This window comes from Ammospiza nelsoni, chromosome 9 (genome assembly GCF_027579445.1).
Source record: "Ammospiza nelsoni isolate bAmmNel1 chromosome 9, bAmmNel1.pri, whole genome shotgun sequence".
Taxonomy (NCBI): domain Eukaryota; kingdom Metazoa; phylum Chordata; class Aves; order Passeriformes; family Passerellidae; genus Ammospiza; species Ammospiza nelsoni.
Window position 1 is genome coordinate 9,957,372 of NC_080641.1, and position 23,184 is coordinate 9,980,555.

General features: G+C 42.2%; 1 protein-coding gene across 5 annotated transcripts in view; it reads left to right on the plus strand.

Moving 5' to 3' along the window:
* The window catches only part of COP1 (COP1 E3 ubiquitin ligase), a 124,754-nt gene that overhangs the window by 75,262 nt on the left and 26,308 nt on the right, over positions 1 to 23,184 (plus strand). For all 5 annotated transcript variants that reach the window (XM_059478676.1, XM_059478677.1, XM_059478679.1 and 2 more), the window contains exons 16-18: positions 12,993 to 13,110; positions 17,718 to 17,842; positions 18,962 to 19,122. In XM_059478676.1, coding sequence (XP_059334659.1) covers positions 12,993 to 13,110; positions 17,718 to 17,842; positions 18,962 to 19,122 — 404 coding nt within the window. The remainder of the gene's footprint in view (positions 1 to 12,992; positions 13,111 to 17,717; positions 17,843 to 18,961; positions 19,123 to 23,184) is intronic.

Below are 23,184 nucleotides of genomic sequence, written 5' to 3' on the forward strand. Positions count from 1 at the left end.
TACATTGTCTCAGATCTGGGTGACTTACCTGCCTTGTCACTCAGCTCAGAAGAATGATGGGATATTAATGACCAAGAAGGTATAGTGTGCCTTTTTGGAAGAGAATTAATGTTTTCCAGCTGAGAGCAAGGTCTTACCTTAATAGATTCTCATGGGTGAGCAGTGTATTCTGTTGAAAGCCTGCAGTGGCTCAGGAAGGATCTATTTGTGTGAATATATGACATGTTTAGGGTGGAGTTAGGGCTTGAGCTATGAGATTACCTTCAGTGTATGAACTGAACTCAGTGTTTAAAGGCACGGAGAAAGGTTAGGCATTCCTTTCAAACCTGTGAGAAACTTCATAGCAGTGAGTGCTCAGAATTCAACCTTGATGAAAGCAGTGGCATGCAGCAGTTCAGGGCTTGCCCATTACTTGGATAGGGCTTTACCTGCAGTGTGTCTTTTCATTTTGTGGGTAGGTAATAATAAACCTTCCCCTAGTCCATGATCTCTGAGGCTGTTGGCAGGGGAAGTAGGGGACAAGATTTGTGTTTTGGAAGTGCACATTTGTCACCTTTAATTCAAACTCATTCCAGAATTCACTGCAAAGCCTTTGTTTGTTTTGCATGGGAAAGCATTTACAGCACTTCAGTCAGTTAAGGGTTGTTTGTTGGAATCTGTATTTTTGGCCAGTAAGGCTGTGATCATATTTCTGTCACAAAGTCCTTACTTTAGTGGAAACACTGAGCTTAGTGGGATTTTTTAGGTGAGGGCAAATCTTTGAAGGTTTGACTTACATGCCATCCCTCTTCATGGACCCTGCGATGTAAATGAAGGTGAGATATCAAACCAAGCCTTCTGCTGTCCTTGGTGAAGGACAAAAGGACAAAGATTGGTGAAGGCGATCTTTCTGGCTCTGGTAGGTGGATCACATTGTACTTCTGCTCAGGACTGACAGTGAGAAGAACTGCACCTATACCATGTTATTTGAACTTAAGATCTTTGTAGTTAAGCTGATTTTTCTGTTCCTGCACATCAGAGATGCTGCCAGATCTGTCAGGTAGTGTCTTCCTGCCTTGCTGCCACTGCTTCCTAGGAAATCACAAAGGGACATGAAACCTCTCATCAGTGTGCAGGATGTGTTGCATGTGCAATTTTCACATAAGCCTTGAGAGTTCAAGAGCTGATAGAACTTTTTTACTTACACAGAAAAAGCAGTATCTGACTTGTCTTGGATAAAGCAATTGCAATGAATAGTGACTAACAATATAGAGACCTACTGGGGAGTTTCCTAACTTTGTCCCAGAGGTCATCACACTTCAGTAACAAGTGAATGAATAAAATGAACTTGAAAAGCTCCATTTGATTCTCTAGAGAAAAGGATAAATCTGTCATTGGCAGAAATGAGCGTGCTAATTGTTTGCTTAAATATTCTTTTCATGAACATTTTGTCTTACAACTGGCACAGAAGTCATTTAGTCAATGTGACGAAATTCAAATTTAAATTGAAATGAGCCTTGGAATTCAGGAACAGATAGCCAACTCCAACATTCATCTTTTTCTCAGAACACCAAATTGCTCTTGCTGCTAGCTATTGCTGTATCCCTTAAGAGTTTAATGCTTTCCAACCTCTGCAGTTTTACTGGTAGCTCATTCAAAGGAATTGCTCTTTGGAATGACATCCTCTGTAATGGCTTCCTGTGTTTTCTCCTGTTCAGACTGCATGGATTAACTGTTCCAGGCTTTTATTTGGGTACTGTGCTTCCATACTAACTGGTGAAGATTGTCACATAGCACAGGCAAATCTGTAACCAGTGAGTGCAGCGTGGACTCTCATCTCAAGGGCATCTTTTCAGTGTCTGAGCATCTAAACATTGCATGAGTCTTTAAGAGTAGAGTTTTGAATGTTTGTGCAAGGTTCATATCAGCCATTTAAATCTCAAGAAAATGACAAAAAATGAGACTGTAGATGCATGTGGAAAACCAGTTACTTTTCACATGACTTGTTTCATTGCCTACTTAGGGTATGTTGTTTCTTTTCCACCTTGGCTACCTGTGTATCATCACATTCCTGTGCTTGTTTCCCTGTGTACACAACCCACCATACCTTTTGTTTAAGCCTTCTTATCTGAAGCTTGGATTTTAGCAATTGTGACACTTCTATTCCTCTCTTCCACTAGAGTCTGCTGTGAGGTCAGTTTAGGTAATGAATCAGATAATCATCTCCAGCAGCTAGTTAACACTAATATCTCCTCAGGCTTGTGAAGCAAAATGTAGTTCTGGACTAAAATCAGGTTTGACTGATAATCCAACTCAGGTTCTCAGGAGCCTGCACTTCCCTTTCCTTAGAGCTGCTTTGGCTGCTCTGAAGCCTCTTTGATTCTCTTTTTATGATGTCTGCTAATACAACAGAAACCTGAAAGCTTCATAAATGCACTCTTAAAATCCTAGGGAGGATGTTCCTTTCACATCCATCTTTTGTAATGCCTCAAGGCCTTGTCTACACAATCTTGACCTCTTGGAGTGTGTGCTTCCAGGGAATCTGACTGTGCTGCCCTTTCCCTCCATCACAGCTCTGTGACTTGTGCAACTTTGTTTCTTTCAAGAACCAGAGCTGACATGGCTTTGGCATTATGAAGAGTGTTTGTTGTGTACAGTATGTGTCTGAATTGAGAGAGATGTGTTCAGCAAGTGCCATGGTATTTTTAGCTTTTATAGATGTACCCAGCACTCCATGTACAAGTATGGCTCCTGTTTCATCTCTTCCAAGGTCTAGTCTATTTAAACAGCATGGATTGAAGCACCTTTTACATAAAATGCCTGTTCACATGTTTTAGGTGTCATAAAATTTATTTTGGACATCAGCTTACAGGCACTAGTGTATGTAGAGTTATGCATTTACATAGTCAGTGAGAAAAGCTGTGTTAGGCGCATAACTGAATGTTGCATCTGAACAGTGTGTAATTATTTTTTCCTCTTTCAGATAGAAAGAATGAATTCTTTCCAAAACTTCAGGTTATTACTGCTATTTCTTCATTAGTTTTGTAGCATTAGTAAATCCTGCTTCTGTGTACTGAATATTTTGTTTCTCCGGCAGTCTGATAGACAACAACCCTTGAATTGCGCAAAAACCATCTATCCCTTACTCCTGTGAGAAATTGCTATAGCTCTTTAAAACCATAAAGGTCAAAGTTTCAAAAGAGTTCTAGAGAAATCTGTTTTGGTTCCCTCTCCCTTCAGAGCCCTTTTGTCAACTGATTAATATCTAATGTTTTATGTCTCTTCCTTCTCTCCTTAATGTAAGACAAGTTATTTAGGGTGAAGGCTTTATGGGCTGCTGGATCAAAAGCTTTAGACAAGCCAGTAACAAAATGTCCCCAGTGTGTAAAGACCATTATCCATAACCTGGCAAATGTCATCTGTAACTTTGAGCTATAGGGAATCTGTGGAATACAAAGGTTAAAAACCCAGTTGGCAGTTCCCATCAAGGCTGCTGTTCTCTTTATCTGTTCAGCAGAGGGAGATATAGATCTTTAGAGGAATGCTAGTGTTGGTGTATATTTTTTAAAAAATAGTACAGCTGGTGTGAGTAGGAGATGCAAATCCCTGGCTGAAGCAGGGTATAGTGTTTCCTGCAGAGCTCTGTTAAAATATTTCAAGTGCTGACCTGAAACCCTGTGCTGGGACACCCTTGAGCCTTTCTTTTGTGGAAGGGTCTTATTGTGCTGTTGGTTTTGCCAGAGATTAAACTGACAGACATTCAGTCTAACCTCAGCTCTTTATTTCAGTTTTCATGGAGTGGAGCTTTCTCAGTGTGCCCCTTTTATCATCCATTTTCCTAAACAGAACGCTGTTGGTCATTTTCCTTCTTCTCAAAGCTGTTTTCTTTGTTTAAATGAAAACCTGTGCTGGATTTGTGTTGAATTCCCTAAATATGATTTTTTTGAGGGTGGATTTCCATTGGATTCCTTAAATCTAATCTTTGGAGGCTGTTGCCCATCATCTGTATTGCAGTGTAGGAAAATGAGATTAAGTTGTCATCTCCAAATACCCATGTGCCTTGCTCTGCTTTAGAAACTTCCTTTCATCTCCTCACTAACATCATGGGCTCTGTGGCTTCCTCACTTTAAAGGGTTTAGTTGTTTGGGCTTTTTGAAGATTTTGCTACCAGCAAAATGAATCATACAGACCTTGCTTAATCTTGTATAGTCTTTAGAGCACATGGGGGAGGTTTTCACCTGCAGGGAAAATATGTATTGAATGCTTTTCTCAAGTTCAGTCCCTTTTTGGGTGGCCACTGAATGTTTGACACCTATGAAGATAGGGTGTGCAGGACCTCCCCAGGAGTCTGGTACCACTTGTCTAGACAGAGCTCTGAGAGCAAATATAAATGAAGTACTGCATCCCAAATCATCTTGGACACACACCTGAAATACAAAATAAGGGCATTGTTAGAGTTTGCTGCTGTGGACCAGAGCATTGCTTCTAAAAGAGATTGCTGAGATTTCCCCAGGGCTGCAGAAAAATGGTTATTCAGAGAAAAACTGTTCCTTCACTGCAAAGGAAACTCCAGGTAAAAGGAGGAGAAAAAAGCAAAGGCATCAAATGAGTAATTTTGTCTTAATTATAGAAACAGAGCACTTGCAGTTTCTACTGGAAGAAAAAATTGTGAATACAAAGCCATATCCAGCAAACATTTTAATGTGCCTGTGATAATGGCTGTTGGGATAAATTTTTCTTGCTTTATTGGGGCTTTTTTGGAAGGGAAGGTACAAACAGGAAAAATTTAAAAATTAGCTTTTTTTAGCACAGTTAGCTTTACCTGTGCTGCAGAGTTCTGGGGGAAGGTGTTGCAGTGACATGGGTCATGAGTGACATTCTGCTGTCTGCTCCTCATGTGATTTGTCATGCTGCAGGAGAGAAGCAGCACACTGCATTCTTCAGCAGGATGCTCCAGACAGTTTTGTCTGCAAAGGTTCTTTGCTTCAGGCTGTATCAAACCCATTTTTGATCTCTTGCCTTTACAGTAAAGGAAATTGTTTGTACAGAGGGCACTGATGTCAACTTACTGTGTTGATATTATCTAATTCCTTCTTCAGAAAATTCTTGTGCTAATTTTTAGTGCAGGCCTTTGTTCCTGTGAATTCAAGTCCACTTCTCCCTGTCCCTAATGCATTGTCATCTCTTTTCTTTTCCTGAAGCATCTCTTTTATGTAGTGGAAACTCTCACTGTCTTCCCTCCCAGAAGTGGTTTGTGATAGACCAAACCTTGTGCTCATCATATCCCATTCCAGTATTACTCTCTCAATTGAAATAGATCTTTTTATACTGTTTTGTTGGCTGGAAGGCTTCTTCACCATTCTTTGTCAAATGCCCAAATGCTACCCTGCATTTCTGTTGCTGAAATAAAGATCCTTTTTTTCCTCCCTGCTGTCTCTTCTGCCCTGGAAGAGATTTTTTTGGGGGAATTGTCATTCCATGAAACTTCACTTGTCTTGTTGAGTTGAATTATTCCCAAAGATGGAATGTTCAGCTGTCCTATGTCCCCAGTCTTCTCTCCAGAGCAAGACCCACATAAGGATGTTCAAACTCTCCAGCCTGCCTTTCTGCTGTAGGGAGGATTAAATCTGTACCCCATACTTTCTGAATAAAGCCACCTCAGGCGCATGAAGATCTGCAAGTACTGTTGTTTGGTATTACAGGCTTGGCAGCAGTTAAAATTGAGCTGTTCTTTTTCTTTTTCACTAGTAAGAAAAAAGAAAAGTGAATTAAAGGAGAGCTAAGGTTGTATGACAGTGCTTCATGCCACCCCCATTGTGTGGGTGTCGATAGACAAAACCTGAAAGATCTGAGAAGCCAGAAACCTGTGCAGCAAAACACAGCCCAAACATTATTGCTGTAGTGCTGAGAGGTGGGCTAATGCCTTGCCTTTCTTATGTCAAGAGCAAATAGCTTAGGCAAGTTTGTATTTAAAAAAATTCTCCCTAATCCTTTGACATAAGAGCACTTTCAAGACAGCTGAGGGAAGAGTTTATAGAATTGTCTTTGGAAATGCTTAGACTGTGACTGAGTAGGGCTCTTGAACACATTTATTTAACTTGGAAATTGAATCCAACTTTGCAGTTGTCCCATCCTTGACTTGCCAGTTGGAACGGCTGGATTTCAGAGGTCCCTTCCAACCTACAGTATTCCATGACTTTCAGGGCCCTTGAGCAAAAATGGATTTCTGACAGATATGGCATTCTATATAGGATTAAGTTTCATTTGAGCTTCCTCATAATTAAATTCTAAGTTGTCTTTCAAACAGCCTTTGATATCATTGCCTTGGCAGGGAGGCTCCATTTCCTGGTGCATAGGTACATAGAAGATCCACTGGGGAAGTTCCACTTTTTTTATTAATGACTTTTCAGTAAGTCTGTAAGTAATTCTGGAGCTAGGAAGATGGCCTTTTTAGATTTCCTCTGGAATTTAAGGAAATGTCTTTTCGAACATTTAATTTGCAGGGTTTGGGCTCTGATGGCAGCCTTTCCTCAGGTGTTGTTTACCTGGCCCTTGTTCAGGTTTCTCTAAGGACCAAGGTACCCTCCTGTGCCATGTCATCCTCAGTGTACTGTATGGAAGTACAGTGATTTGAGTTTATTTTTAAACCAGGATGTTTTTCCTTTTTATCTCCTTCCTCTTTCTCCTCCCTAACAGAAGAAAGGTTTTTCCTGGTGCAAACTGAGGTCTTTGAGTCTCCTGATCCTGTTTCCATTTTTAGTCCAGTCAAAGACTTTACCTTTGTGGATTCCAGCTTCCTTTTTTAGAGCAAGAAATCACACTGAGCTTGGCCAAAAAAGAGACTTGGTTAACCCATCTAAAGTTCTGTTGTTCTACCTCTTGTTTATCTCTGTTCAGCAAATACTCATCAGGATGACACATCAGGTAGGGAAATAACAGTGGGTGCTCTTTCCTTTTACCCAGAGACACTCAAAGCAAGCTTTGATTTGAACCACTGTACTCTGGACACTCGAATGCATAAGGATGTAGTTATATTTCCCTGCTAAACAAGTTGCCTAGATACAATTCTCAGAGCCCTGAAAACTGAGTGATCTTGCTTACACTTGGTATACAGAGGAGAAACGAGTGAAAAAAGATCAATTTGTGTAGGTAGATGTTTAAATATATATATAATTGGATTTCAGCTAACCCCTTCAATGTTTGAGTGATAGAAGCTTCCTCCAGGAACTCTGAAATCTTTTCTTTTTTTAGGCAATGGAATAAAACTGAAATTGAAATGTTACAAAGTCATGTCTCTCCTCTTTCACTTGATGAAAAGCATCTTGTGGGCTTGTTTTATACCCTTTTGTTTTGCTGTTCTTTTGGCTTCCCCAGCATAATCTAATTGATGGCAAGCAGAGGTATCTTGCACCAAATTTGCTCTGACTAGTTTGCCTTGTTAAAGAGGTCATTTAAATACACCCCCTCAGACTATAAATGTCTCTCATTGTTACTGCTGATGTACAGAGTTTCACTGGTGAAAACAAGCCAGCCTTGATCCAAGCTTGAAGTTCACATGGAGGAAAACAGACAAATGAGGAACATGGCACAATCATGAGCTGAGGACATGAGTTACTAAATGTAACAAATCAGACCATCATGGTAGAGAAGCACAAGAGCACATTAAAGATTACACTCCAGCCTGAGCTTCTGTTTCAGTAAAAGATCTGTAGCATGAGATATGCAGGACTGCAGGCTCTAGCCAGAGCATTAATATATGAAATTATTTTGACCTTTAGGTTTGTTATTGAAGATGTATTTTATTTTAAAAAAGTCAAAAATGTGCCTTGATCACAGAATAATTCTACCAGACCACTTAATTAACATCTGGCTGCCTACCTGACAGCTGTGCATTTCAATATGGGCATTTTCTTGTCTGTGACATTTATCTGCTGTGGAACAAGGAGCATCATTATATTCTCAAGTCTGTGAGTGCTGAGAAATCCAAGTAATGTAAAGGACTTCTTTTTTTAATGGATCAATAATCTAAATATTGAACAGTTGAAAAATGTGCATTTTTAAATGATTGAAATAAGAAAAATGGGCATTGATTCTCCAGCAATTTAGTTTTCCAGAGGAGAGCCACAGAACCTTTGTATGCAGCTCTTGGGTCTTTCTAGTGGCTGCATCCTTTGAATATAAAACTGTTGCATTGCAGGTAAATTTTTGTTTTGCTGTCCTTGGCTTGATATTCCTTCAAGTAAGTGGTTCTTGGTTGAAAAAAGCCTGGGGGGGGTCTTGTGAATTAGCTGATGCTGATTAATGTTCATGGTGAAAATGGGTGAAACACATGACCTACAAGATGAATGTTACCTGGAGAGTGGGGTTGCTCTGCTCTCTGATTTTGTGTGGGGGGGTGCTCAGTGAAAGATAGAACTGCTGCTGTGTGCCACCCTGTCATAACCCTTGCTGCTCTTTGTGGAGCTGCTGTGCATCCCCGCACAGTAAGAGCTTTACAATAGGTAGTGTTGAACCTAAAGCCTGCTGGTAGCAACAGTTTTGTAAATTTTTTTAACAAGTCTGAATGTAAGGAAAATCACTTTTGGGAAAAACAGACTCTGTCCTTTTCTTTCTTTTGTTTAAACAACTAAAAACCCAAGATCAATTCCATTTTTCTTAATAACTCGGAGGTTACCTATGATGCTGCTGGCTCCATTAGCAATTCCCAATTCTCTTATTTTAGAAGTTCTGAAACCTGATTTTCTATGACTATGTAACCAACTCGTGAGCTCATTTACTGCATCCCTACCCCTGCAACCAAGCTGAATGTGAGAATTGAGGCTGAGGAGGTGCTGATCCTTTCACCTTGTTCAGCACAAACCCATCCTTCTCTTTTGGCCTTTTCCTGCCAGCTGGAGTCGTGTGAATTTATGAGCAGCTGAGCAGAGAGGGATGCCATCCTTTCCTGACATGGGTTGTATTTACTGAAGAGGTGGCAAGATCTCAAGAGTTTGGAGAAGTCTGAATCCTTGATTAGTTGTCACTTGATGGCTCAAAGGTGAAAGCAGCAGTGTCTTAAGGGAAGTAAGCTGAGAGTAATGGAAAAGTGCTATTTAAAAACTCAGGCTTGTGGTCAGAGACCTCTGCAGCAATGGCAGAGCTCAGCTGTCCTTTTTGCCTTCTGAGATCACTTAAAAATACATGTATAAAAAATAAAACGACTTGCCAGCAAACATTTGAATTCAGAAGGTATAGCAGCAGATTTCTGTCATGCTCAGCTTCTGCAGTGACATTGAACTAGATGAGGATTGTTCTGGAGTGTTTAATTTGTTATGAAATATATACATGTTCTTTCCCTTTATTTCATCAATATTTAAATTAAGCCTGAATGCAGAAGAAAAGGTGAAGCAGGGAGCTGTTGCTGCCCAAGGGCTGGGCAGGCAGGAGGCTTTAACTCTTTAAATGTGAATTCTAAAATGAACTTGTTCTGAGTGAGTTTTCTAGTTGGGGTAGGGATTAGCTGAATTATGAAATTAATGTTAATTTTAAGGAGCAAACAGGAAACAAACACCCCTGGTGTTGCTGGTTGGCAGTGGAGCATGGTCTGCCAGGGATGCTGGAGGAGCTGATAGGTTCTTGTGGAGTGCAGGAAGTGTTTGATTCCCCTCATTGCCCACTCCATTTACCCCACCTTCATCTGCCTCTTGGGAAAATCTCATTTTCTGAGCCTCCCAGATCACCCTGCCACCTCACCTCTGACCTGCTGGTGTGCCAGAGATGCTGCCCATCCCAGACAATTTCAGCTCATCAAAGTCCACCAGGCAAGGATTTTGCTGAGATCTCTGGGAGTTGTATTTTTCTCATTTCACTTCACTTTGGGGCTCTCTACTTCCTCAGCAGATGGCATTTTTATCATGTTTTTTGTGAAGTCCATATGGCCTACAAGAGAGAGTATCTCTTTAATTGTAAAACATGACCACCTGTTCAGATTTTAATGAGTGCACTGAGCATTCATCTTCATGTATCTACTTAAAAATAGCTGCTTCAATTGAATTTAAAAAAAAAAAAAAACAAACAAAAAACTAAAACCCATTTGGGCGCCAACACTTTGTCGGATGAAATAATCAATTAATAATTAAGTGGCTAATTTTGGAGCCCAGTGGCCTTGCTGATTGCCTCAGACCTGTTGTGATGAGAGCAGACAGTGATTGATTGCCCTGCTGATGCCCAGAGGCACAGCCGTGCTGGGGCCAGATGCTGCCAGGCTTTGAGCTGTTTACTGGGATGTTTGGAAGGTGAATGCAACTTCATGCTTCTCTTCTGCAAATAGACTTGTCTGCCCTGCTCCAGCTCTCTCCTCTCTGCATTGCTCCAGCTGCTCACATGCAGGTATCCCTTTCCCTGCTATTTTCTTGAAGGATGAAATCTGTGCTCAAAAAGGTGCCCTAATGGTGGGCCAGTGTTGAAACTGTAAGCAAAAATAGACTTGAAAGGCTTATCCACTAACTGACTCCTAATAAAAAACCCTGCTAGAATAATTCTGCTCATTAAAATAGTAATTGCCAGTTAACTGTTTCACAGCTCCCACAGGTCTGCTGCATAAATGAAAACTGTGGAGTTTCTTGGCTCCAGCTTTCAGGGAAGTAGAAGGGACCAAGATGCCCAGATCTTGTTACAGTATTAATGCTTAATTCAGAGTCCCTTAGAAAATTAACCCATTGTGCAATTAGCCTGTTGCAACATCATGTTGCTGTACAGCTAATTAAAATACCCAAATGATAGGAGCACACTGAGATTTGGTTGGTTGGAAGTTTAGTATTTCAGAGATGAAAGACACAGGAGCTGTTTGAAAGAGTGCTTGGGGCAAAGCATCTTCAGTGCTGATAGTAAGGGGTGCAGGAGCTGCTGGGTTTCAACATAAGAGTAATTTGGCAGTGTAAGTGGTGGAGAAAACTTGGTGTGGCTGCTTGGAGCATCTGCTTTACACCTTGAGAAGGAAGGGAGCCAGAAATCCTTACCCAGAGAGACCTCTGAGGTGCTCATCTGCAGACAGTAAAGTGCTGGAAGCAGTGAGAGGGGAAGGTGACTTGCCTGCCCACCTTATTTTATTGAAGGTGTTTCTGACACAGTCCCCACTCCATGACCCCCAATTAGCTCCTTAATCTGGGGGAGGAGCTCCCCTTGCTGCTCTGGTGATTGATGTAAACCTGGTTATCCCTCAAACCACATGGGATTTTGAGACAGCAGCTCTCTCAGTTGTACAGAGGACAACACCCAGCTTTGAAATGCTGTACAAATACAAAAATAGCTGTAGCTATTGGCTTTTAATTAATTTCTATGTAGTCTTTGTGATCAGCTTCCACCAGTGGGACATTATTTCAGTGGGAGGAGGGTCAGAGCAGATTTCAGCAATGTCTGGGTATCACAAATTGCTCAGTGAGAGAGATGTCCAGCTTGGTTTCCATGTGTGTGGCCTTCCCTCCCTGTTCTTCATGAATAGCAAGGGGTGATTAAATGAAATTCAACATTAAAGGCTGAAAGTTGGGAAGGAAGAAGCTTATTAACCTTGTTGAGCTGGAAGGAGCACTGTGGGGGTGTTTGGGGCTTGGGTCTCATGAGGTTTCTCTTCTTGTTTTTCTGGTTTCTTGGGAATTGACATTTGGCTGTGCAGAAAAGCAAACGTATCACTAATTCTGCTGTGATCCCTTTCATATGGTTGTGGCACTAGGGCACATCTGTGAATTAAATCTTAAAATGAACTGGAATTTAGTCTGTTCCCTCATTAGCAGAAATGCTAATTCTTTCTTGATTGGTAATAAAGTCAGAGGAGAGAAGCAAAAGGCAAAGGTAGGAAGGTTATCCATCCAGAAGCAAGCATGACAAATTTAATCCTGTTTTTCCACAGTCCAGTTTAAGTAGCAGACTGAGTTTTTACCCTTGAATTCTTCAACAATTTTCAAAGAGGGGCCAGCTTGAGGAAGGAAAAGGAGGAGGCTGGGAATTGGAAAAGGCAATTGGAGTGGATGGGCAGGGAGCTGAGAAGGCAGGCAGGAGAGGTGAGAGTCCTTTTAGCTGCTGCCTTGAACAGGGTCATGGAGTTTGCAGCACACACGTACAGGCACACACATGTGAATGCACCTTCTTCCCTTCCTGACCCTTTGAAAGGGAGCATGGCCCCTTGTCGAATGAATTTTGGGGCTGTTTGAAGAATCCTCTTTTGCTGTAGCACAGACTGTTTATCCTAGACAGGGCTTGAAGTGAGATGTGGAAACTGCAGGCAGGATTTTTATTGTGATCATTCCAAGTCCTGTGCATCCTTCCCAAATGATTAAATGTGGAGGTGCTTGAGGGTCCCCAGGACAAGGGAAGAGATGAGAATCTTGACTCCATGTTTCAAAAGGCTGACATTATTATATAACAATATATGATATGAACATTATATATTATATTAAAATTATGTGGTATTATATTATATGAAAATTATGCTAGATTATATGGGAAATTATATGAAAATTGTTACATTCTATTATATGAAAAGTATATATTATATTAACATCATATTATGTGAAGGTTACATTATATGAAAGTTACATTATACTATACCAAGTTACATTATACTATAGTTACATTATATTTTATGAAAGCTATATTCTAAAACTATACTAAAAGAATAGAAAAAAGGATTTCATCAGAAGGCTAGAAAAGAATGAATAATAAAATCTCGTGACAGACTCAAGAGAATCTGACACAGCTGGCTGTGATTGGCCATTAATTAAAAACAATTCACATGCAACCAATCCAAGATGCACCTGTTGATAAACCATCTCCAGACCACGTTCCACAGCCATCAGATAATTATTGTTTACATTTCTTTCTGAGGCTTCTTAGCTTCTCAGGAGAAAAAGTAATTGAATAATTAAAATTAATTTAATAATTAAAAGTATTACATTTATTTAATAAATAAATCTAGCTAAAGGATTTTCGTAAAACATGTCAGTGACAAAATGTAAATTCCTTTCTTTCCTGGTGTGCAGATCACTGTGTTCACTACTATGACCTCCGCAACACTAAGCAGCCCATCATGGTGTTCAAGGGGCACCGCAAGGCCGTCTCCTACGCAAAGTTCGTCAGCGGCGAAGAAATCGTCTCTGCGTAAGTGTTGCCTCTTAGGTAGTGTTGGAATATTTCCTAATATAGCCAGATGGGACGTGCCTGAGCTTGTCTGGCCCTTGCTGCTTTACCAAATAGCACCAACTGTGGTGTTTCACCCCACAGACACTTTTGGCTGGCTGGGTGCTGCAGCTGGGCCCGTGGGGACAAGTCCAGGCCTGCAGGAGCTCTGGTGGCTGTGGGATGCAGCTTTCCCCCATAACAGGGTCTGCCCCTTGGGTTTACCTCTGGTGGAGAAGCTTTAGAGTGATGGTGAAGGAAAGGAGTCGGTTCTGATGGAGGGTTTGGATCCAGAGGTTTATTCTGGCCCACAGGCCTCTGAATGGAGCAACTACTCCAACAGAACTCTCAACCGTGTGGTTTGCTCACCCTTTTACCCAGGGGAGATGGGGAGGGAAGGGGTAGGAAGCCATCAACCAGGTCTCAAGGGACAGAAGACACCTGGATGGCCCAGTGTCCCCCCAGGGGTAGAGAGCATCCTGTGAATTCTGCCAATCACTCGACGCCCTTCTGGAATTCCAGGATTGACAGACAGTGCTGGGAGGGGGCAAGGGAGGGGGAAGGAGAGGTGACTGATACACCTGGGAGGGAATTATCATGGGAGGAACTGGGTTTCTGAGGTAAATCCTGAAATCACAATGCAACAATGTGGGCTAAAAACTGTGCAGCCCTCACTTCTCTGTGCTCTTCAGAGCTGCTGAGCAAGTTCACCTGTGTGGGTGGCTGCTCTCACAGGCTGCTGTGCTTTTGGGAGGCAGATCGTTGCTTTTCTCCAAGTCAAAAATAGAATTTCATTTGTGGTGTCACTTGGCTGTGCTCTGTCTTGTGGAGCTGAAATGCTTAAGAGGAATATGAAGACAACTAGACGTGGCTCCTGTGCCCAAGTGCTTACTTTGGGAAGCTGCAGGTGGACTTTGCAGGCAGACTGAGTTTTTACCCTTGAGTTCTTCAACAGTTTTCAAAGAGGGGACAGCTTGAGGAAGTAAAAGAAGGAGGCTGGGAGTTGGAAATGGCAATTGGAGTGGCTGGGCAGGCAGTGTGTGTGCACTGAGGATGCTCCTGACCAGGGCTCTGTGATGGAGAAAGCTGCTGGCAGAGCCCTGGGGATAATAACCTGCAGTAGAACACAACTGATGAGTGACAGAAGAGATCAAATAGTACTGCTATGTATATGGTCTGAAGAGGAGGTTTAGCCACAGCCTGAAAGCAGCTCAAGAAGAACTGACTGTTTGATCTGTTCTCTGGTAATTTATTATCTGCTCTGTGAAGGCCCCTTTTGGGCTTATATTTGGGTTAGAAAGTGGACAAAGAGAAGCTGTGTTTTGTGACTAATAGCATGCAGCTCTTCAGCCAGGGCAGACCATAAGATCTGCTGTGGAGGCCCTGAGGAACAATATTCTCCAGCTTCTGTTCAGTTACATGGCCAGATGTGTCTGCTCCAAAGCCAGATGTGGCTGCCTCCCTTCTGAATGCATTTTCAGTCACATGGGATTGAATGAATGAATTTTCACTAGGTCCCCTAGTGAAAATTGGCAGTGGCTGGCTGCAAACCAGAGGTGAACCCTCTTATCTGATGGGGAGGGTGAGGGGCTGCAGGGGAATCTTGGATCCAGACACATTCATGTCTAACCCCTGAGGGCAGCAGGGATGGATCACAGGAGCAGCTCTAGCTGCCTTGTGCTGAGCCAGTGGTTATCCAGCTTGGTTCTGTCCCATGTTTTTACCCAGTGAAATACAGCATTTTAAGGTGTTTTCAGGCTGCAAGGGAGTTACTGTGAGCTGAGCCGCATAATGGAGGATTCCCTGGTGGCTTTTGGTACTGTTTATATTTAATCAGCTTCTCTCTTCTTACTTCCATTAACATTATAACTCTATATAAAGCTGCAAATTCATATCTGGAACACAGAGAAAATTAAATTTAATGCTTTGAACCGAATCTCTGTTAGACAAAGTGTTTAATAGAAACAGGAGGAGGCTGGGAATGTTTTACAGCCATAATCAAGTGGAGCATCATTTATGGGATACTTTAGGACAGAATGGCCCTGTTCTGTTTGGGCCAGCATTGTGAGAAAGCATCTCCCAAAGTTCTGAGAGGAGTTATTGATTGAGCTGTTAGAGCTGTCAGACTTGGACAGGCAGCAGCAGGGTGAGGGGACTGACTGAAGGGTCCACCTGCCTTCTGGTGTGTGAACGGGGAGAAATGTCAGAGCAAATTATTTTTCCTGCCTTTCCCTTTGCAGACTGGGTAGAGGCAACAGTAGTGTAGTGATTCTCAAAAATCAAGCACTGATTTAAGAAAAAAATTATATATATATATATATATATTCAGAGTCTCTAAATTTCTAGCTAAAGCTGTTTTATGGATTGCATTGATTTTCTTTGCCTTGTAGAGATAGGTTTTGACCTCAGGGGTGTTCAGAACTGCCTGGTATTTAGCACAACACATTGATTACAGTGCTGATTTACAGAGAGACAGATTTAACAGAGCAGCACATCCAAGATGTTGTTTTGGAGAGAATATGAAACCAGAAGAGCAGTGTAACACCACCAGGATCAATGGCCTTTGTCTCTCCTTGCAGTTCAAGGGTGGATAGCTTTCTTCTTTCGTGGCTTGCTTATCCTAAACAATATAAACATGGCTAGAGCTTGATGGAAATTCATAAACAGTTAAAACTCCCCATTAGTAATAGACTTAAGTGTTTTTATTTTAATGAAGACACCTAGTAGGTATGCAAGTAAAATATAGAGGTGAAGTGCCTGTGTATCTGAGGTCTTCTTGAGGGGAAGCTAAGAGCAGCAGCTGTCACAGGAATCTGACTGCTTGTGGACAGGGATTAGTCTTTTGCTGGTTTTTTTTTTTTTTCCTTCCTGCATGAAAGTTTAGTGTCCAGGCAACTCTGAAGCTTTTAAAAGCAGCTTTTTAAAAATATACCTGTACTAATAGCACAGAAAGTACCTGCCTGTACTTGTGGGCCAAAAAAAAACAAGCAGGAGTATATACTCCTTTTTACCTTCTGTGAGCTGTTCCTATGAGAGTAAGGACAAGGGAAGGGAAAATGAGCAGCAGTACAGGGCAGGCACAGGTGCGGAACAAGCACCAGGCAGAGAAGCTGAATGCTCTGTGTTGGGCCTCCCCATCCTGGGGTTAGGAATGCATTCCTGTTTAAGTCACAGTGTTACAGATAAAATTCATACCTTCTTTCTGATCTGACCTCATCCTAACTAATAATACTGCCTAACAAATCTTGCTGTAGCTCCCTTATCGCTCCTTTGTCATTCCAGCTGTCATTGAGGACTGAGATAAGCTTTTTTGCAGGATAGCACAAGGTGCAGCTCTCCTCTTTTGTGCTATATTTTTAGGTAAATGGGATGTTGGTGCAGGGCTCATGTCTTACGTCATTGGTGATATTTGATGGATGTTGTGTGATTTGAGTTTTTCCTTTCAACTCTAAATATTCAGGGAGCAGCAAGGTTGGTGACATGACCTGGGTGGAGGAGCATGGCCTGCTTCCCCTCCCTCCCAGCCAGGAGGCTGACAGGTCCTGCTCCCAATCCTGGGGATCAGAACAGCACTATCCCTTTCTTTAAAATGGCTTCATGGGGCTTCAGTTCCACCTTATCACCTTTGTTCCCCAGCTGTGTATCTCAGTGAGTGCCAGAACACCAGAGCCATGTAAGCTGGGATTGCTAGGAAATAATGCCAGTGAAGTGAGAGATTATCTTCATGTCTCTTCAGCTTTGGAGGAAGAAATTAATCCTGTATCTCCTGGAAATGTTGGATCTTCCTATTTGAGATCTGCCAGGCAGCAGATTAGTAACCCCAAAGGCAAAATGTTTTCTCACAGTAAACAGAAAAACGTTTTGAAGGCAGGTATATTTGCATTTTGGGGAATCATGGGAAACAATGATTGTGATTCAATCCAAACATGTTTTCTATATTTTGAATAGTAATATTGAACTTTCCCTGACAAGGTGAAAAGGGTAGAAGCTTGAGTTCTGTATCTGTGCAGTCTTGATTACACATGAGAAAAACAGATTTAATTTTAACAGCAGCTCTGAGCCCCCATGGGTTTTTCTGTGCTGCTGTTTGGTATTGGGCAGGAGGAGGAAGAGAATGTGCTTCAGGGCACTGGTGAGTGAGGAGACTGCTCCTACCCAAGCCCTGGAAAGACATGAATGAGAGTTGCAGCTGGCACAGAGAAGGGAACAGATTTTATCTGTGCTATAAAGGTTTAAAATATAAATAACTTTGGTGTGTCTTGGATCTGTGAGGATCTGGAGGAGGCAGTGATAGCCCAGAGGCCGTGCAGTTCAGAGGAGGGCTCTGCAATTGATAGGAGAAAGGAAGAGTAATACTTCAGGGAAGTTTTTATTCAAACGTGTAATGTGTTTTGACAGGCTTTTAAAATAAGGTGATATCTTTCTGAGCTCAAGCTGAGCTGCAGATGATTGAAAGTGAGATAAATCTCCTGTTGTGCACTAAGGCTTCCTACATTTACATTGTCATTGGAGTGTTGAGGAGCAGGGTGGCCAGGGAGGAAGGAGTTCCTGCCATATGGCAGCAGGGTAAATTTAAGTGTTGTTTTCAGGTCAACAGACAGTCAGCTGAAGCTGTGGAACGTAGGGAAGCCTCACTGCCTGCGCTCCTTCAAGGGTCACATCAACGAGAAGAACTTTGTGGGGCTGGCGTCCAACGGAGACTACATTGCCTGTGGTGAGTAGAGCAGCCACCCTGGTGTGCTGACAGGGCTCCTCAGAGCTGAGGCCTCACTAGTAGCAAAGCACACCACCACTTGTGCTATTTTCTGAATTTCCACACTCCTTCCCCTCCCAGGGAATGGCAGTGGCAGTCCTGACCTAAGGGGCTCTGTAGATGGTTTTCTTCTGTCGCAGATGAGTTGTTTGTGCATGATGATTCAGGCTTGCTGTCATCAAAATGAACTACTAATGTCAGTGCTGCTGATATAATTTATCTATTTCAAGATCAACAATTGGCACATCTTTATGCACCACCAGTAGCCTGGGCCACGTGAGGATCCAGTAGTTGTCACTTAGTGTGGCATTCTGCATGGTGAAGAGAAGAGTGCCCACATTGCAAACAGCTCCTTAGAAGGCTGAATCATTAGCTACCCCTTTGGCTGTTCTGTCCTTTCACTGCTTAAAATCTGTAAAGCTCTGTAAATCCACAGCTCTTGCTGGGAAGGCAGTGACAGGCTGATAGCTGTGGGATGAGCAGGACAGCTGTGCCAGCACTGAAGGGAGGACCTTAGCTTGTGTGTTCCCTGATTGCTGTGCAGCTTGCAAGGCAGAAATTGGGATGGATTTCTAAATAAAGCCTGTACAGTCTGCTCTTCCTTGCTTAAGCCTCCACAGACCAAGTTGTCATACTTGATTATGGCAGGCAAAACTTTGATAGTGCTACCTGCCTTTGAGCTGTGGCTCTGAGCAGGCTGGATGTAGCAGTGATTCATGTGGTGGTGCAGATACTCTGCCCAAAATGCTTTGCCTTGAGGAGTTTGTGGAGGGTTCTTGGAATCCTGGGTGTTTTGCAGGTGTGCTGCATGCTGCAGTTGTCTTGTAATAAAAACATGTCCTGTTATTAAGTGTGATGGAAGTTTGCTGTGGAGCACTTCCAGCAGCCAGGGCGCCATGACCACGATGACAACTGCAGGGAAATGTCTGGGCTTGTTTTAAGCAATGAAAGAGCTAAGAACCCTTATTTCTGCTTGTTTTAAGCAGTGAAAGAACTAAGAACCTCTTAAGAGCTAAGAACCCTTATTTCTGTTTGTTTTTACAAAATCTGATCCTGTATTCTTGTATTTTTTATTTCTAGGAAGTGAAAATAATTCCCTTTACTTATACTATAAGGGCCTCTCAAAGACACTGCTGACATTCAAGTTTGATACAGTCAAAAGTGTCCTGGACAAGGACCGGAAAGAAGACGACACAAATGAGTTTGTGAGCGCCGTGTGCTGGAGGGCACTTCCAGATGGGGTAAGCTTTCTGCTCTGGTGAAGAAGGAATGCCTCCTGCTTTCTCACAAAATAGCCTCAGCAAGAGGGTTTGACTGTGCTTGGGATTTTCCTATTCATGGGAAAAGTAAAGGTACTTGCAGGTCATTGTGAGAACCTTGATGATTTGCAGGGTAACTGAAATGCTGGGGGAGAAGAGATTGCTGTGATGTTAACTCTTCCACCTGGGTGTTTGAATTCCTCTGTATGCTATCTAAAATCCCAAAAGCAGCATTGTATTTCTGGCATCTGATGGTTTTTGTGGGTGCATTAGTGGGGGTTTTGTTGAAGATACTCATTGTGAAGCCTTGCCTCAATGTTGCTGTGCCTGTCTGGGTTTGCTCATTGGAACACAGCCTTTGTGTTTAGATGAGTAGATATGTAAAGTGCCTGTTCCAATAGCACTGAATTCACATCCCTAGCATGTGTACTAATGTGGCAGGCAGACCTGGTGCAGCCTGCCACATTAGTACAGTACATTAGTACATTAGTACATTTGTGAGTGTGGCCTTTCAGAATGCTTTTTTTGAATTCAGGGTGCTCTTGAAAACCTTGCATTAAAAATATGGAGCAAGTAACTCTTGTGTGTACAAGATTTGCAGATCAGATACTTGAAGGGGCCTGTTGGGAGGGGGCAAAATGGAGTTGATCTTAAATGCACTCTTCCAAGCAGATGAAGTGAAATGTTGCATAATTGCTGTCCTGAGATGTCCTATTCACAAAGACAATGTCTACCAATCTGCTTTCTGCATGTGTAGACACTACCCTGACAACTGTGACCTAAACTCACTTCAGATGAACACTTCTGAGTCAAAATCAAAATAAACCCGTGTCTGGAACTGCTCTTTGTGTTTAAAAGTAAGAAGTGGGCTGCTGTGGTTTGAACAGAATGACAGTTGGTGATGTAGGATCACCAGCTTTTTCTGGCTGGGCATTTTGTAGGGTTTGGTATACACGTCTCAGGTGAAGAGTGGCTGTTGCAGGTTTGGTAATTTGTCTTTCTGCTGGATAAAAACATGCTGTGGGAACCTGTGTTTCCAGAAATGCCCTTCCTTGAGCTGCCTTGACTTCAGTGCTTGGATTGTCTTGCCTATTGCTCGTCTGGGCATCTCTTCTACAGGAAGAAGCAGAGATGTCTCACCCGTGGGGTTATGTCTGTTGCTGTCCACTCCTCAGCAGTCTCTTCTCTGATAAATGTGCTCTGATAGACCTTCTGCTTAAGTGGCTGAGAAACTTCTAAGCTGTCACCAAGGGCTGTGAAACAATTCTTCATAATCAGGATGAAAAATACCATACAAAAATGTAACAGTTAAATCAGGCCCGTCAAGATCACACCAAATAATGTTCAGGCTTCACTCCATTAAGCAGCATTCAGAATCCATTGCTGTTCTGGTCTTTTTTTTTTTTTCTCTAGCATTCATCTGCTTTTCCCTGGGCTGCTTCTAAATGAGCCTGTTTCTCCTGTGGCAGCCACACTACCTGGCTCTAGCTTTGAAAGAGAGCAGCAAAAAGCTGCCTGCAGGTGATTTTTGCCTCTGCCTGTGGTACATACCAAGCAAGCAGCCTCACTTGCTTCTGCCAAGAGGCCTCAGTGTTTACTTGCACCATCTTTTCACTGATCCAGCTGCACATTCCTCTTCTCTTCTACTGCTGCAGCAATCCTCTCTGACCTAATTGAGACTTTGCTTATGTACTTAGGAAATTGAATTACTGCACAGCCAAAGTTCACTTATGTCCACGAAGTCTTACTCAAATGATGAAACTCTCCTATTCTTCATTTTGATAAAGTTTCTTCAATTTGTCATGTTTTTTTGTTTTGTTTTGTTTTGTTTTTTTTTTTAATGAGCTTTGCATATACAGGCTTCCCTAAAAGCTGATTTTTGGGGTTGTTTTCCTGGGCTGAAGCAGAGAAGGCCTATGCCTCAAAATGCTGTCAGCATCTGTAGGATTTGGGGAACCCACAGCCTATTTTCAGCTTAATTACAATTTTGATCCTGGGTGAGCCACTCAGCCTTAGTTTCCTAATTATAAGAGTTAGCACACATACCTCTCAGTGCTGACTGTGATCCCACCTGCTCTGCTGCAGAACTCTGTGTGTGCAAGCAGCTCCAGACCAGCAGCCATGCAGAGCCCCAGCACAGCCCCAGATCCAGGCAGCACAGTAAGCAAGTTTTACCATGCTGTGGGCACACTCTGCTCCATTTCTTGCTGGGCTGGTTGGAAGCATCTTGCTCATCTCCATGCTGTGGTCACAGGGCAGCATCTTCAGTTTGTTGCTGAGGGTGGGAGATGCCAGCACAGCCTCTCCCCAGTGAAGCTGATTCTCAGTTTCCATCCAGTGTTGCTGTCAAGGATTGTTCTTTAATTAACCTTTTGAGATGAGATGAGTAAGTTTCAGATCTGTCAGTTATCTTGGGAAGCATGAGTACATGTACTCCTTCACTTCATGCACTTAAGTGCAGAATCTCAGATCCTAATTAAAACTTAACCAAAACTTTCAGATTAAATGTCATTGATTCTTTCTTTAAATCTATTTTTATGTAATTCAGGCTTTTACATCCTCCTGAGCCTAAGTCAAGCTGTGCTAGTGGCCCTTGCCAGAACCCATCTTTTTATTCTTTTCCCTTCTGCATTGATTTTGCTTTACTTACAAAGATGCAGAGGCCTTTTTTATTGGAGCTGTCACCTTTCTGACTGAGAGGTCCAGCAGCACCTTCTTTTTACCTATATCAAAGCCATAATGAGGAAGAAAAATTATTCTCCCTGAGTGCTTATTAGCATCTTGCACCAGGTTTACTCACTTTACAATTTATAAAAGTGTTTAGAAATAAGCACTAGCTTGTAGGCTACTTGTTCTGTTAGACTCTTTGGAGAAAAACAGGCAAATGAAAAGCCTCCCAGCAGGCTGACCATGAAGCAAACCTGATTCTTGCACTGCTGTGTTTTGGACAAAGGCAAGTAGGCTGTTGGATATTTTTAAAACAGCACCAACTTATTGTTTGTGGGGAAAAACATTTCTCCCTTCTTGTTTTATGCTAAAAGTTGATCAATATTTAAAAGAGAAAGCTTCAGGATTCTTTTGGCTAAGTGATTTAATAAACATGATTTAGACATGGAGATGCTTTTCAGAGCATTCCCTGGACTAAATCCTTTAATTTCCCAAGTCAAGGATTTTATAATACACCCTTGCTGTCCATTTTAACCAGCTTGATTTGAATCAAGAATCTAGTCTTGAGATTGAAAACAACAGTCTTCTGTTTTAGTAGCATGTAAACAGGGAATGCTCTTGAATACAGGGAGGCTCTTGCATAGGGAAAGAAAATTACAGTAGTGGTGGTAGCTCAGTGCATTTAAACAGGTAGAGTTGTCATCTCTCTTAGAAGGCTCATTGCAATTACATCTGGCTATGTGGATCATAGCTGGAGGAGATTGGTTTGTGCTTTGCTGTCCCTTATGTGTCCTACAGGATGTTTTCTCCTTCCCCAAAGGGGACACTGGTTGTTTACACCCTCTTGTAGAGTTTATGTACCTCAAACATGCTGTGTTAAATGATTGCACCTAAAGTAGCCCTTTTCCCAGGCATGGTTAGTGTTTCTCAGAAAGCAGCTGTTAAAAGAGAAACCAAGGCTGAACCTGCTCCCAGGGCAGCAAAAAGGCATTACAGCTGAACACAGAAGCAATTTGATTATGTAGATTAAGCATGGCTCAATCTATCATAATCACTGTAAAGAAGCCATTTAATTTTGTACCTGTTTGCACAAGTATTCATTACTGCTGATAAGCAGGTTAGCAGGGAAGGATTTCACAAGCAGAAATGTCAAGGCTTTGATACCAGTGAGGAGATGCAGATAAGAACAGGAGAAAGCCATGCAAATTAGCTTAGGTAAAGCATTATACATTTTTTTCTTTTGGAGGAGTAAAGAAGGGGAATCCATTAAAGAAGGGTGCTGCTGTCTTTAACCAGAGATGGGTGGGTGGTGGGATGTACTGGGTGGATGAATTCTCCTAGGAGGAAGGAAAGCATCTCTTCCACCTGAGTAGAAAC